Source organism: Lissotriton vulgaris, chromosome 7, assembly GCF_964263255.1.
Source record: "Lissotriton vulgaris chromosome 7, aLisVul1.2, whole genome shotgun sequence".
Classification (NCBI taxonomy): domain Eukaryota; kingdom Metazoa; phylum Chordata; class Amphibia; order Caudata; family Salamandridae; genus Lissotriton; species Lissotriton vulgaris.
Window position 1 is genome coordinate 1,425,448,390 of NC_141695.1, and position 14,939 is coordinate 1,425,463,328.

The window sequence follows — 14,939 nt, forward strand, 5'->3', positions numbered from 1 at the left end:
GACCCACAGTCATACCCATCAAAACCTTCTCCCCCAGAAGATAACATCGGTTTCGGTCACCTGCTGAACAGAGCTGCCATTTACCATGGGGTCACTATGCATTCTGATGAGGCAGAGGAAGATTTTCTGTTAGACACATTTGAGCAATCGCAAAGGTCTGTTCAAATTCTTCCCATGATTAAAGGGGTCATCAAACATGCTCCAGAAATATTTAATGAGAAAAAAATATAGGCCTGCACCTGCAGATGCAGCCTACATTAAAGGACAACTACCATTAGATTCACTAGTTGTGTCAAATGATAGAAAAAGGGCAAACTCACAAACTTCAGGTGAGGCACACCCACCTGACAAAGAATCCAAGGTAATAGATGCTTCAGGCAAAAGAATAGCTGCACAAGCTACCAACATATGGCGTATAGCTAACACACAAGCCCTCCTTTCAAGATATGATAGGGCTCATTATGATCAGTTAGAGAAACTACTAGAACATCTACCTGACTAATATAAGGCACAGGCAAACAACCTTATACAAGAAGGCAAGCTAATTTCTAATGCCTTAATCAAGTGTGCACTAGATGTGTCAGACACTGCATCTAGAGCTGTAAATACTAGCGTCCTACTTAGGAGACATGTGTGGCTACGCATTTCAGGTTTTAAACAGGAAGTGCAAACTACCATTTTAAATCAACCATTTAATCAAAATCAATTGTTTGGACCAGAAGTAGACACAGCACTTGAAAAGTTGAAGAAGGATACAGATACTGCCAAATCTATGGGAGCTTTACAGTCCACACAAGCTAAAAGTTCCTTTTGTCGCTCCTTCTACAGAGGAGGCTCCAAACAAACTGGAGCAGACAATACAACATCCTACAAATCTAACACACAAACATCCTCTAACAAGGGATATTTTAGAGGAGGATATAGAGGAAACAACAACAAAGGAAAAGGTTGGGGTAACAACAATAATAAAACCTCTTCCACCACAAAACAGTGACTTCCCTCTGCTTCCCCAACAGCATTCCACTCCTGTGGGGGGCAGATTAACACAGTTCCTGCCTGTCTGGAATTCCATCACAACAGACAAGTGGGTAAGACAAATTATCCAGTATGGCTACTGCCTGGAACTTACAGCAACGCCTTCACACATACCACCCAGGCAGCGTCCAATGTCTGCAGAACACCTTACTCAGCTCAATCAAGAAGTTCTGTCACTTCTACAAAAGAGCGCAATATAAATTGTTCCTTTACAAGAGCAAGGAACAGGGGTTTACTTGCTGTATTTTCTAATTCCCAAGTAGGACGGGACACTAAGACCAATTCTCGACCTCAGGCCCCTCAATCATTACATACAATCAGATCATTTTCATATGATCACTCTACAACAAGTGCTCCCACTGCTGAAACAAGGCGATTTCCTTACAACACTAGATCTAAAGGACGCCTACTTCCACATTCCTATACACCCTGCTCACAGAAAGTATCTAAGGTTTGTACTGGAAGGACAACATTATCAGTTCAAAGTCCTTCCATTCGGAGTAACAACAGAACCAAGAGTATTCACAAAGTGCCTAGCAGTAGTAGCAGCACATCTCAGGAGACAACAAATACATGTCTTCCCTTATCTAGACGATTGGCTCATAAAAGCCAAGTCATTCAATCAGTGTGTCCAACACACACATCAAACAATTCAAACATTGCACAACTTAGGGTTCACAACCAACTACACCAAGTCGCACCTGCAACCCTCTCATATACATCAGTATCTAGGGGCTACAATAAACACGTCTACAGCTCTAGCGTATCCCAGTCCAGCAAGGATACAGAGCATTCAAGCCTTAGTCACAGTCTTTCAACACCAACAATCTCTGTAAGCCAGAGTGTTCATAAGACTAATAGGCATGATGGCATCTTGCATTTTCATAGTACCATATGCAAGACTGCAGATGCGTCCATTACAGGAATGTCTAGCACAACAGTGGAACCAGGCTCAAGGTCAACTAACAGACCTGGTGTTGGTAGACAGCCGCACCCATCGCTCTCAGCAGTGGTGGAACACCAAAAACTTGAACCTGTTCCACAAATTGTGCTCACAGCAGACGCATCTCTCACAGGATGGGGAGCTCATTTCCTACACCATACGACTCAAGGACAATGGAACACTCTAAAAAAATTGTTCCATATCAACCATCTAGAGCTGCTAGCAATATTCTTAGCACTCAAAACATTCCAACTACAAGTACAAAACAAAGCTGTCTTAATCTGGACGGACAACATGACAGCTATGTATTATGTACAAAAACAGGGGGGTACACACTCTTTACAACTGTCCCAGCTTGCACAGAACATTTGGAGATGGGCCATTCCACAAAATATATATCTGCTAGTAGAGCACCTTCCAGGAGTACACAATCAGATAGCAGATCTGTTCAGTCGGCAGACACATCAGATTCATGAATGGGAACTACATCAGCAAGTTCTTCAACCATTTTTTCACAAGTGGGGTCATCCAGGCGTAGATCTGTTTGCCACACATGAAAACGCAAAATGCCCAACCTTTGCTGCCAGGTTTCCACACCCGCTGTCCAAGGGTAATGCGATATGGATGAACTGGTCAGGCAGATTTGCGTACGCTTTTCCGCCAATACCACTAATACCATTAGTAGTACGCAAGCTCAGACAACAGTCTCTCAAATTAATCCTGGTAGCTCCTACATGGGCACGCCAACCGTGGTTCACAACACTGCTAGAACTCTCTCTAGTTCCACACCAAAAGTTACGACTGGCTCCATCCCTGCTAACGCAGAACCATGGAGACATCAGACATCCAGACCCAAACAACTGAATCTGGCGATCTGGCTCCGAAGTCTTAAGTTTGGTTATCTTAATCTACGTCCTAACAACAAAAGAACCGGGGGTCTATAACGGAGCTTCAAGTACTCCGAGCTGCTGCAAAACTCCTACATAAGTGAGTTAGGCGTTAATAGAGCTATATAAGTCTCTATATCAGAATGTGTGCCAGGACAAACCTGTCGAAGGACCTACTGAGATTGTTGGTAAGACCCGTACAGAGATGTGTTGGATTCCCATCAAATAGGTATGTAGATCAAGTGTTCTCATTTGGTCATCCAAAAATGGGGTGGTATGTCTCTTGATCAATGAGACCCATCCATCGCCCTTACTCAATTGGGTCGCACCATCAATCGCTAAGGTACCCATGAACAAATGATAAAGATGGGATCGAGTGCAGTGCAAAAATCAAAAGATGTGCGAGTTAAAAACAAGGGGTAAAAGGATCAATAGGCGAAAAACTCTAATGTAATTTGTCCTTTCCCTCAAACAAACAAGAACAATGCAGAGGAAGCAGTCTAAACATATAACTGCATTTACAAGGCCAACATGTTTCAGCCGGTAGGGACATGATCCCATGGCTTTCTTCAGGGCCAGAGTTCTAAGCATTAGCTACTGCATACATAAAGTGAACATAACGACAATCTGTAAAGGATATACATAAATAGTCCAAAATCGTGTTCCTCTGTACCAAACAGTGTCTCTTACATCTGTTAACAAGAAACAAGAAATACATTGTAGTAAGTCCTATCAAAACAGGTAAGACCTGGCACTGGCTTCTACTAATTAAGCCAATTTATTTTACTAATGTTACTCACCTGAATAGTACAGGGAGTGTACCTCACCTCTCCTGGAACCCAGCTCAGGAAAAAGGAGGCCCCGCTCTGTGAAGGCAAGGAAGGGGTAATGAACGGAAGGGTGGACAGTACTACTCTATCTCTCCCTCCAATACATAATATAGCCCCTATAACAGTCAAGCTTCACAGAGCCACAAAAAATCCTAAGGGTGGAATAAGTCACAGAGCCCATAACAGTCCCAGGTTCCCAAGATCCATCACTTAATATAAAAAGCTTTCCTCTAAATATGAGTGTCCTCAATAGGATGGAGCTAAACTGTACCAGGTTTAGATCTGGGCTAGCAAAAGTTTGACAGACCAAGCCTGGTCTCATATCCCAGAAACATAGGTGAACCAGTCTATGCCACCCCAAAAGAAAAAAAGGCCAAAAATAAATCCTAATGAGCCACTAACCTGTCCGGCGTTGTCTCATTGCAGGACCCGAGCTTCGTGGGAGGCAAAAATGGCTGCCCACAGGAAGCTTATAAAGGAGATAGGGGCGGAGTATCACGTACTCTCGCGGGATTCGATTGAACTACAGAGTGATGTCACAATCCACTGTGTTGTAGTTCACCCAAGAACTACAAGATGACATCATTACGGCCATCTTTGTAGTTTGAACTAGTTAAAAAATAAAGGTGCTTTATTTAACCATAGCGCAAGTGTTTGCAAGCGCGAAATAGTCGACCGAGCTGATGTCTATTTATAAAGATCCATCAAAGTGGTCTCTGATAATGATCCCCAAATGAACCCAAAGAAAGGTAGCCAATGGTGGGAAGGGAGGAGGAGGGGGGCTGAATCATCCGCCCCTCACTTCATAAACTGAAGTGGTAGAGGGCTGTCAAAACAGTACAATATCGTGCTGTGCCTGCCATATCAGAATAATGATGTTGCTTGTTAGTTCAAACTCACATATAGGCAAACAGTGTGCCAAGGGTACATCTGTAGAGAGCCCTAAAGGACCAAAGTGAAGGTGGGTGACCCTAGACTCAAAGGAAACTGAACCTAATGCCTCCCCAGAAGATTCAGTGGTGCAGACTAGAGCACACAGTGTCCCTAGCGAAAGAACTACCTCCATAAAGTGTAGTCTTAGAGAAAGACCCGCAGCCGGCAGCTGCTCTAAACAGTAAAACACAAACAATTGAAGAAGGGTCTGAGGGAAATTTAAAGACCTGCCCAGTTCGTATCCCCCTAACTGTAATCCTAACAAAAAAAGAACCGGGGGTCTATAACGGAGCTTCAAGTACTCCGAGCTGCTGCAAAACTCCTACATAAGTGAGTTAGGCGCTAATAGAGCTATATAAGTCTCTATATCAGAATGTGTGCCAGGACAAACCTGTCGAAGGACCTTCTGAGATTGTTGGTAAGACCCGTACAGAGATGTGTTGGATTCCCATCAAATAGGTATGTAGATCAAGTGTTCTCATTTGGTCATCCAAAAATGGGGTGGTATGTCTCTTGATCAATGAGACCCATCCATCGCCCTTACTCAATTGGGTCGCACCATTAATCGCTAAGGTACTCATGAACAAATGATAAAGATGGGATCGAGTGCAGTGCAAAAATCAAAAGATGTGCGAGTTAAAAACAAGGGGTAAAAGGATCAATAGGCGAAAAACTCTAATGTAATTTGTCCTTTCCCTCAAACAAACAAGAACAATGCAGAGGAAGCAGTCTAAACATATTACTGCATTTACAAGGCCAACATGTTTCAGCCGGTAGGGACATGATCCCATGGCTTTCTTCAGGGCCAGAGTTCTAAGCATTAGCTACTGCATACATAAAGTGAACATAACGACAATCTGTAAAGGATATACATAAATAGTCCAAAATCGTGTTCCTCTGTACCAAACGGTGTCTCTTACATCTGTTAACAAGAAACAAGAAATAAATTGTAGTAAGTCCTATCAAAACAGGAAAGACCTGGCACTGGCTTCTACTAATTAAGCCAATTTATTTTACTAATGTTACTCAACTGAATAGTACAGGGAGTGTACCTCACCTCTCCTGGAACCCTGCTCAGGAAAAAGGAGGCCCCGCTCTGTGAAGGCAAGGAAGGGGTAATGAACGGAAGGGTGGACAGTACTACTCTATCTCTCCCTCCAATACATAATATAGCCCCTATAACAGTCAAGCTTCACAGAGCCACAAAAAATCCTAAGGGTGGAATAAGTCACAGAGCCCATAACAGTCCCAGGTTCCCAAGATCCATCACTTAATATAAAAAGCTTTCCTCTAAATATGAGTGTCCTCAATAGGATGGAGCTAAACTGTAGCAGGTTTAGATCTGGGCTAGCAAAAGTTTGACAGACCAAGCCTGGTCTCATATCCCAGAAACATAGGTGAATCAGTCTATGCCACCCCAAAAGAAAAAAAGGCCAAAAATAAATCCTAATGAGCCACTAACCTGTCCGGCGTTGTCTCATTGGAGGACCCGAGCTTCGTGGGAGGCATTGTTCTTGTTTGTTTGAGGGAAAGGACAAATTACATTAGAGTTTTTCGCCTATCGATCCTTTTACCCCTTGTTTTTAACTCGCACATCTTTTGATTTTTGCACTGCGCTCGATCCCATCTTTATCATTTGTTCATGGGTACCTTAGCGATTGATGGTGCGACCCAATTGAGTAAGGGCGATGGATGGGTCTCATTGATCAAGAGACATACCACCCCATTTTTGGATGACCAAATGAGAACACTTGATCTACATACCTATTTGATGGGAATCCAACACATCTCTGTACGGGTCTTACCAACAATCTCAGTAGGTCCTTCGACAGGTTTGTCCTGGCACACATTCTGATATAGAGACTTATATAGCTCTATTAGCGCCTAACTCACTTATGTAGGAGTTTTGCAGCAGCTCGGAGTACTTGAAGCTCCGTTATAGACCCCCGGTTCTTTTGTTGTTAGGATTACAGTTAGGGGGATACAAACTGGGCAGGTCTTTAAATTTCCCTCAGACCCTTCTTCAATTGTTTGTGTTTTACTATCTTAATCTACGCCCAGACTGTATGAACATCATTAAAGATGCCAGGAGACCTACTACCAGAGCTTGTTACGCTGGTGAATGGAAAATATTTGCCATTTATTGCAACAATAATCAAATTAATCCCCTGGATGCTTCTACCCAGAATATCATTTGCTACCTTTTACATTTACAAAGGTGTAACTTGGCATACTCATCCATACGACTGCACCTTGCAGCAATTGTAGCCTATTTACAAAACAGACAACATCTGTCTCTTTTTAGAGCACCTGCAATTAAAGCATTTATGAAGGATTAAAAAGAATCATTCCACCCAGGTTACCACTTTCTCCAGTGTGGAACCTCAACGTGGTTCTTACAAGGCTCATGGGACCCCCTTTTGAACCTTTACACAAATGTGAATTGCAATTCCTCACATGGAAAACAGCTTTCCTTATTGCTATTACCTCTCTTAGAAGAGTAAGTGAGATACAAGCTTTCACAATACAAGACCCATTTTTACAACTACATCGTAACAAAGTGGTTCTAAGAACTAATCCTAAATTCCTTCCAAAAGTCATTACTCCTTTTCATTTAAACCAATCTGTAGAGTTACCAGTGTTTTTCCAAAACCCTGACTCTGTAGCAGAAAGAGCTCTACACACTAGATGTTAAAAGAGCTCTTCTCTACTATATAGATAGGACTAAATGTTTTCGAACAACAAAACAATTGTTTGTATCTTTCTCTCCACATCATAAAGGCAACCCCATCTCTAAGGGTGGAATTGCAAGGTGGGTTGTAAAATGTATACAAGTATGCTATCAAAAAGCAAAACGTATGTTAACAGTTCCTCCTAGAGCGCACTCCATACGCAAGCTAGGAGCCTCTATGGCTTTCTATGGGAACATCCCCCTAGAAGACATATGGAAGGCTTCAAAATGGTCTACAACACACACCTTCACTAAACACTACTGTGTTGATGTGCAAGACAAGCAGCAAGCTGCAGTAGGCCAAGCTGTCCTTAAAACTCTCTTTCAAACAACTGCAACAGATACAGTTGACCGCCGCTAGGGGAGACACTGCTGCACAATCGATGCAAAGTGTAGTATCTGCAGCTCATGTGCCTTAAACGGAAAATGCTACTTACCAGTATGCATCTGTTCTTGGCATGTAGAGCTGCAGATCACTACATGCCCTCCCACCTCCCCGGGACTTGTATCTGTTCCAGTTTTATCTTACTTAAATGCACACACATGGACATCTTTTTCTTTACTTCTACTAACTCCAGCTTCTCATATTGTTAAGTAGCATTTTCCTTTTTAGGTCTCGTAGACCTATTGTCACCGAGTTCGCTCTGAAGGGAGATAGAGCTGTGGACGCGCTGACCAGGGTCTGTGAACGCGCCGACCATGGTCTGGGGACGCGCCGACGCAGGCCGACCGAAGGCAAGCACACACACGTGCACACGTAGAGACCCGCGCACGCACACACACCTCCTGCAACTTTCACACGTTTATTAATTTCCCCCAAAGTGTCCGCTTTTGTTTCTTTCGCTCCCCACGTGTACTCCCCTCCCTCTCGGTGATCCAGGGGCCCGGCTTGCATAGGAATCCCTGTCTAGGTCCTCACAGGCACTCACCTCGCTCTTGGTGAAGCAGTGTCTCACTAGCCAAAGGCGAAGTTGCCCTTCCCCAGCGTGCTCTCGATGTTGTAGAAGGCCACCCACACCGGGCCGCGCTGGGGGTGCCCCGGGGGCTCGGCCATCACCATGCTGGGGCCGGGGAGCAGCGGAGGCGGCACCGGGGTGCGGGAGCCCGGGGTGCGGGAGCCCGGGGAAGCGGCGCGAGCAGCTCCGGCTCTGGCGCAGAGCTCAGTCTCGGCCGGGGGGCGTGGCGTGCTAAGGCCAAAGAGAAAGTGCGTCACCTTTGCAAGGCCCTCGTTCTCTCCAGTGTGGCACACGCAGGTCGCCCCACGCAGCAAGAATCTCTCACCTGTGCATCGGTGAGCCCCAGCATAGCGGCCAGCTACTTCCGTTGGAGAAGACGGCGGGGGACCAGGAGCGCAATCCGCTTGTAGGTCTGCGGCATGGTGTCCTTGGTGAGCACGGCATAGGGGCTTGTGTGGGGCGACAGGAGGGAGAGGCGCGTGTTACACCACATGTCTGCAGAGGGCCATAATAGAGCAGGACACGTGAGCACACATGCCACGAACACACTTCACACAAGCGCACATCACACGAGAACACATCCCACAGGCACACGTCACACAAGAACACATACCCCCAAGCACCCATCCCACAAAGGACAAACTAATAAGAGCTTCCATGCAGTGTGGGGTTACGAATATTTGAAGACAGAGGGAGCAGACATTTCTACTGGAGCACTTAACACTTGTCCGGAGCACCCTATTGCTACCCACCCGCTAATGTGTATAACAGAATCAAAAGGATTTCCGCTGGAACAAATCTAAACATGCTTTGGTACGTTTAGAACACATTTGAGCAAATTCTTGTGTGTGCTTTTAATGCGGCAGCCTTTTTTATCCATGCCCACCCTACTACCTCTAACTTCCTGCTACCACCTCCCATCTCCCCCTCCTCCCCCCCCCCCCCCCCTGCCAGTGCAGATTGGTTTATAAGACAGCTGTCGGTGCAGGGTTTTTCTTTTCTATGCCATTCCACGCACTCCATTTGCCCCTGCTATGCCCTCTCCCGGAAGTAAAAACAGGAATTCCCGTGCATTGGGAATGGAGATGCCAGTACCGCCACCTGATGCACGAATCAGCTGATGTCAGCACTGGTAGGTGCCTGTGTATTTTTATATTAACAAACAAAAGGCCTGGGATTTAAAACGCGCTGCAAGAAGAGGTGAAAGAAGCATTCTCCGAGTAATTACGGATGGATTTGTAGTGCCGTGCTGAAAGCGGCCCTGCCAGCGGGAGAACTATCACTGTGCCCGTGGCTGTTTTGAAAAAGGATCACTGAAAAATGTCACGATGGTAGGACTGCCAGCGTTGTTATTACTATGTGGAACCCTGTGTTTTTATGCACATAGACAAAGGTTATAAATGTAAGCGGTACACAGTCACATTACATGTATGTATTTTCAAGATGTACAGGTGTTTAGAAAGCAGTGTAGTTGAAATGCGTAAGGCCTCCATTCCGCTTACGCAACTTTCTCCTCAGACACCATTTGTGCTCCCGGTTTGGGGCGGGGGTGACTGATAGAGGAAGAGGCAGGAATGTACCTGGAAACGTGTCCTGAAACTGCTGCTGCGCTGTGCTCCGTGGATGTGAGTGTAGGGGCCCAAGGACGGGCTCTAGCGCTGCGAAGTACTGGCCGGACGAAGAGTGCAAGTGGGGGGGCGTGAGCCCCGGACTGCCGGCTCGCGCTTATGAAGGAGGTGAGATGCAATGCATGGTAGACCTGGCTTACGATGTTACACATGCATTGGGTCCTTAATAAGAAAAAATGTAACTGAAGTGGGTCTAAAGCACCACAACTACTTCCTCTTTTGTAATCGCATGTAAGATTCCGCAGCTGTCATTAAGTGTCCCGAGGTCCTGCTGTCATGTTAATCGGATACAGGGGTTCCTTCTTCTGGAGTAGCTGAATGCTAGCCTCTACTGCAAGTCTGTGATGCGTCACATGTGTCTTGGATGGTAGTTGGCATAGAAATTGTCGGATGTTTGCAGTGGTGATGAGGCTTCCTTTTCAATAATTGACATGCTGGTGAGATCACTGCACAAGAGAAGGGGTCGGGCACTGTTGATAGCTAAACGTGCCAACGTTGTAAAGAGGCTCCAATAAAACTCGCTATAGAAAAGTATTGGGCTGAAATATTATTTTGGACAGTCCGAACATAATGTTAAGTATTTGATAATATACATAACTAATAATTACTACTATAAATAAACTGTAGTACATCTAAACAATAGTTACTTTAGACCTCAGTATTATAGGGCTGCCCCCTTACACACTGCCCACTCCAAACTGCCCCCTCACACTCTTCCCCCTCACACTCTTCCCCTCACACTCTGCCCATTCACACTCTGCCCATTCACACACTGGCCACTCACACTCTGCCCACTCACACATTACTCACTCACACTACTTTAGGGCGCACAGCACAATCACACCCCGCACCCTCACACACTGCACCCTCACACACTGCCCCCTCACACATTAGCCCCCACTCGTCACCACAACAACATCACTCAGCGCCACCACAGCATCAATCTGTGCAACCATTCAACAACAACTGGTTCAAATATGTTCTCTCAATGTTTCAAGCTTTATTACAAATGTCACAAAAAAGTTAATATTTCACTTCTGTTCTTGGATTTTCATCACAATAAAATACACTGAACATTATCTTCACAAAAGTTATTTACAAAAGTTAAGCTATTGCCATTATAAATTACAATAACTTTAAGTATTAATTATTTAAAAGAAATAAAAAACATTGTTATTTGTAATATTAATACATCTAACTCACGTAAATACAACACATATTGCATTACAAATGCTATAGGTGTCACATTTGCGAAAGGTATAACTATTGACATTGTAAATGACAAAGCTGTTCATTTCCCTATTTTCAAAACCAACACATAAATAAAAACATTGTCAGTTACAATACCAATAGCTCAAACTTTCCTAATGCGAGACCTATTGCATTGCAAATGCTTGTTCCATCTGTTGTCAGGACTTCCTTTCTGAGCCATTCCCAGAATGAGAAAGGATGGATATTAAGTTTGTGACTACCTGCAAACAAGTACGTTTGTGTATGTGCACAAAGTTTCACTGCATTACTCAATCACATCCCACCGAATTTGATCTACTCACATGAATACGTTTGTGTAAAAAATATGTTTACTAATATAGAACCACCTATTGTAAATGTCAAAATCTTTTACACTCTGAAAAGCAGTGTGTTGTGTTGTCGGTTGAAAATACACTAGGAGCCAGGATGTATTCTTAGGTCTTGTTTAATAAGTCATCAGTTAAGGTAACAACATCTCTGTACTCCAGCCAGCCTAGTGTGGTACCAGCCCCACCAGGAGCAGCCTCCCTAGCTGCTCAGCCCATCTCCAACTGCCACATTCACCCCACTCAGTCACCCAGGCATTCCACGCATCACAGGCACACCAACATTCTATTACCAAGATACACTCTGGCTGAGCAGCTAGTGGCAGCAAGGCTGGAATACATGTAAAATATTTATGTAGGATATAACACAGTGCTGTTGGGGAACTAGCACGCGCAAGTAGATCTGGAAGTTGTGTGCTAAATATCCTGCTAAAAATTGTACTTATATTTGTGAGTCATATTACCATCACTGACGTCAATTATTTTAGCATTTATGTGTAAATATGTGGAAAAAACAATGAAAAACAGTCCTCAAACATAGAAAAGTGGATACTTAATTAAAGGGAAAATATGTTAATAGTTTAAAAAGGCAATCCCAGGTTGAAAATGCCCAAATATCATAGGGTCAAAGAAGTGGCGTAGCTGGTGCTTTTGGTGCACAGGGCGACACAACAGTTTGCTGCCCTGTTCCGGTAAAAGCACGGGGGTGCTGGTGAACGACAACTGGGGGGGGGGGTTCATGCGTCAGACGACAACGAGCGAACGCAGCGACGAGAGAGAATACAGAAAAATCAAAACTTACCTTGTGCTCATGGTCTCACAGCCACTCTCAAAAAAGTGACACTCGGGACAGACCACCCACCCTCCCCTAGCTACGCCAATGGCTTCAAACAGAATGTTTGGACAGCTTGGAAAACCTTCCGAGGCCTGACGCAAGATTTAGTATTCAGTATATCTCATCTTTAAAACAAATCTGCCAATAAATTTGATTTATAACAGTTTCTCAAATGTTCACGATTGCTACCAAACTTACCAGATGAAAAGAGGCCTGGTGGTTTTACCAACCCACATTAACTTACACATCTTGATTTATATAAAACATTCTTAGTTCAAGGTGAGGCTACTCATGGTCAACATATTTTTAGACCCCAATTTCTTGAGAGAGGGATGCTGATGGTGGCAGCCTCTATGAACACCCTATTTCACGTAGAAACCCCCAGACAAAAAATCTAGATGTAAAACGATAAATGAATCTTTTTGTTTCTAATTAAGAGTACAACTAAACCATCCATAATAGCTTATCACTATTTTGTAGGGCTGAAGATATGTAAGTGAGAATAAACAGTGGGGCAGAGCTAGAGTAGTAAAATGCAATAAAATAAAAAAAAATTCTTTAATTGTCAGTTTCTTTGTTGCTACATCCTCTTCTTGTACTTACTTTTCAGGTTGGTGTCTCCAGAACCTCCTCCCAAGGGATTTTTGGTGATGGGTTCCAAATTCCGGTACAGCGGCAGGACACAGGCTCAGACCAAGGAAGCAAGTGCACTCATTGATCGGCCTGCTCCCTTTTTTGAGCGTTCCTCTAGCAAAAGATACACCTTGTCTCGCAGCTTGGATGGAGGTATGTACAGCACTTGAAGCATCAAGTACAACTGCTTTTTTGGTGGTTAGAGGAGTGGGTGTGGTTTTATGAAGGAAAGTGGTCATAACATGGCTGATCTGACAGCTAAAAACTGCCTGCAAATAGGTTTTAATACCATTTCCATATTGCACAAAATTAGCAAGCGTGACTTCCTCTACTGCAGTTAGTGGGAGGAAGAGGGTTGAGAAAGGCAGGGCTGACACTATTTTTTGTTTTTTAAATAAGTCTAAACCAATAATTTTACTTTCCAGTTTTAGAAATGCATTCGCTACACAGCCGTAGGTTTTTCCAGAATTCATGAAGAAAGTTATTCCAATAATTCAGAAAAAAAGGTGCAATACTCTCAGTCATTTGTGTTTGTAGGAAAATAATGCAGAGCTGTTTCAAGACTACTAACAAGGCTTGATAGGTTTATCGCTCCCAGCCTTGAAAGCAGCCCACTGTCTTCCAGCCTACCCAAAGTTTTGTGAATGTTCCGTGTGCTGAAGAACTTGGTACCAGATTTCAGCAAGGCCTAGTAGAGACAGTGCAGAATTCTTTGACCTTAAGAAGGTTTCAATGATTATATATATGTATACATATCTTACCCTCTCATATTGATTCCGTAGCTCCGTCTATACCAAATGTCGATGCACATACACAGACTCTCCCACTTAAATGATTAGTATTGAAATCCTATGGTCCATTATGATGTCAATTCATTCTGCTCCTTGGATAGAGTTTTTTTTCTGGCGTGCCTTATCCAATATGGATTCCTTTTTCCCACGTTGTCAGGGCTTGCAGGCTGAAAGCCAGTCCTTCTCATTGGATGAAGGGTGCATGCATTTTCATTATGCGCAAGAACAATTGATAGTGTATACTGGGTGATGGGCACATGCCTCATCCTCCAGAAGGATTATCCATTATACTTAATCTACATTGAACCTTCCTCTACCTAAAACACAATCAGGCTTAACACTACTTTAGTTCTGGCTATCACAAAACATGTCCATCTCCCTTGTATGTAAACTAGCGCGAGTCGTGCAGACTATGGTGAAGGAGATTATAAAGGATGTGAGATGGATAGCAAGAGGATGCAAAGTCGCAGTGAGTGACTGATGATGAGGAGAATTGTAGACTGCATTTGCCAAGACACACTAATTTCTAAGGCCATGAGCTAAATGGCTGTTTATGTCCCAAGCAGAATCATCAGATCTATATCCATGAGGCGTCTTAACAACCTTTGATATTGTAGGAATATGACACGCAACCAGTCACTTCATGTTGTGAGAGTGCAGTTTGTAGAATAAACTCACTGTAGATATTAGGTTGGTAAACGTTCTAATATTCTTTAAGAAAGGTTTGAAGACTAGTCTTTTCAAGATTGTCTTTATTGTTTGTGGTGTCTGCTTGTACCTGGACACTTTGGTGCATTCTCAGATTACTGGACTGGTTGGGTCTGACCTGGGATTTATAAAAATGACACAATTCTGATCATTTATTATCTCTAGCCTATCTCTCCATCACCTCCTAGCCTTCAAAGTTCATGATATTGAAATTCAATTTTCTATGAGGACTTCAGCTTGGTTGTTGACTTCATTAGTCCTTCTGGTGATCTCATTTTCTACTTCACTTCTTCTCGAGTGACAGTGTTTCACCAAATAGCACATCCAATTGATATTTCGACCAAAATGAGCTCTCATAAAATGGCTTTGTAGTTTAGTGAATACTTGTTTGCTGTCAGAGTTAGATGGGAACAATCAGATGGCAAATTAAGAAAATTGCACAAGGAGCCAGA

The 14,939-nt window shown here is 43.7% G+C and overlaps 1 protein-coding gene across 2 annotated transcripts in view; it reads left to right on the forward strand.

Annotated features, from left to right (window-relative positions):
- LOC147705755 (band 4.1-like protein 1) overlaps window positions 1–14,939 on the forward strand; it is a 644,658-nt gene that overhangs the window by 522,847 nt on the left and 106,872 nt on the right. For both annotated transcript variants that reach the window (XM_086932199.1, XM_086932200.1), the window contains exon 12: window positions 12,966–13,141. In XM_086932199.1, coding sequence (XP_086788325.1) covers window positions 12,966–13,141 — 176 coding nt within the window. The remainder of the gene's footprint in view (window positions 1–12,965; window positions 13,142–14,939) is intronic.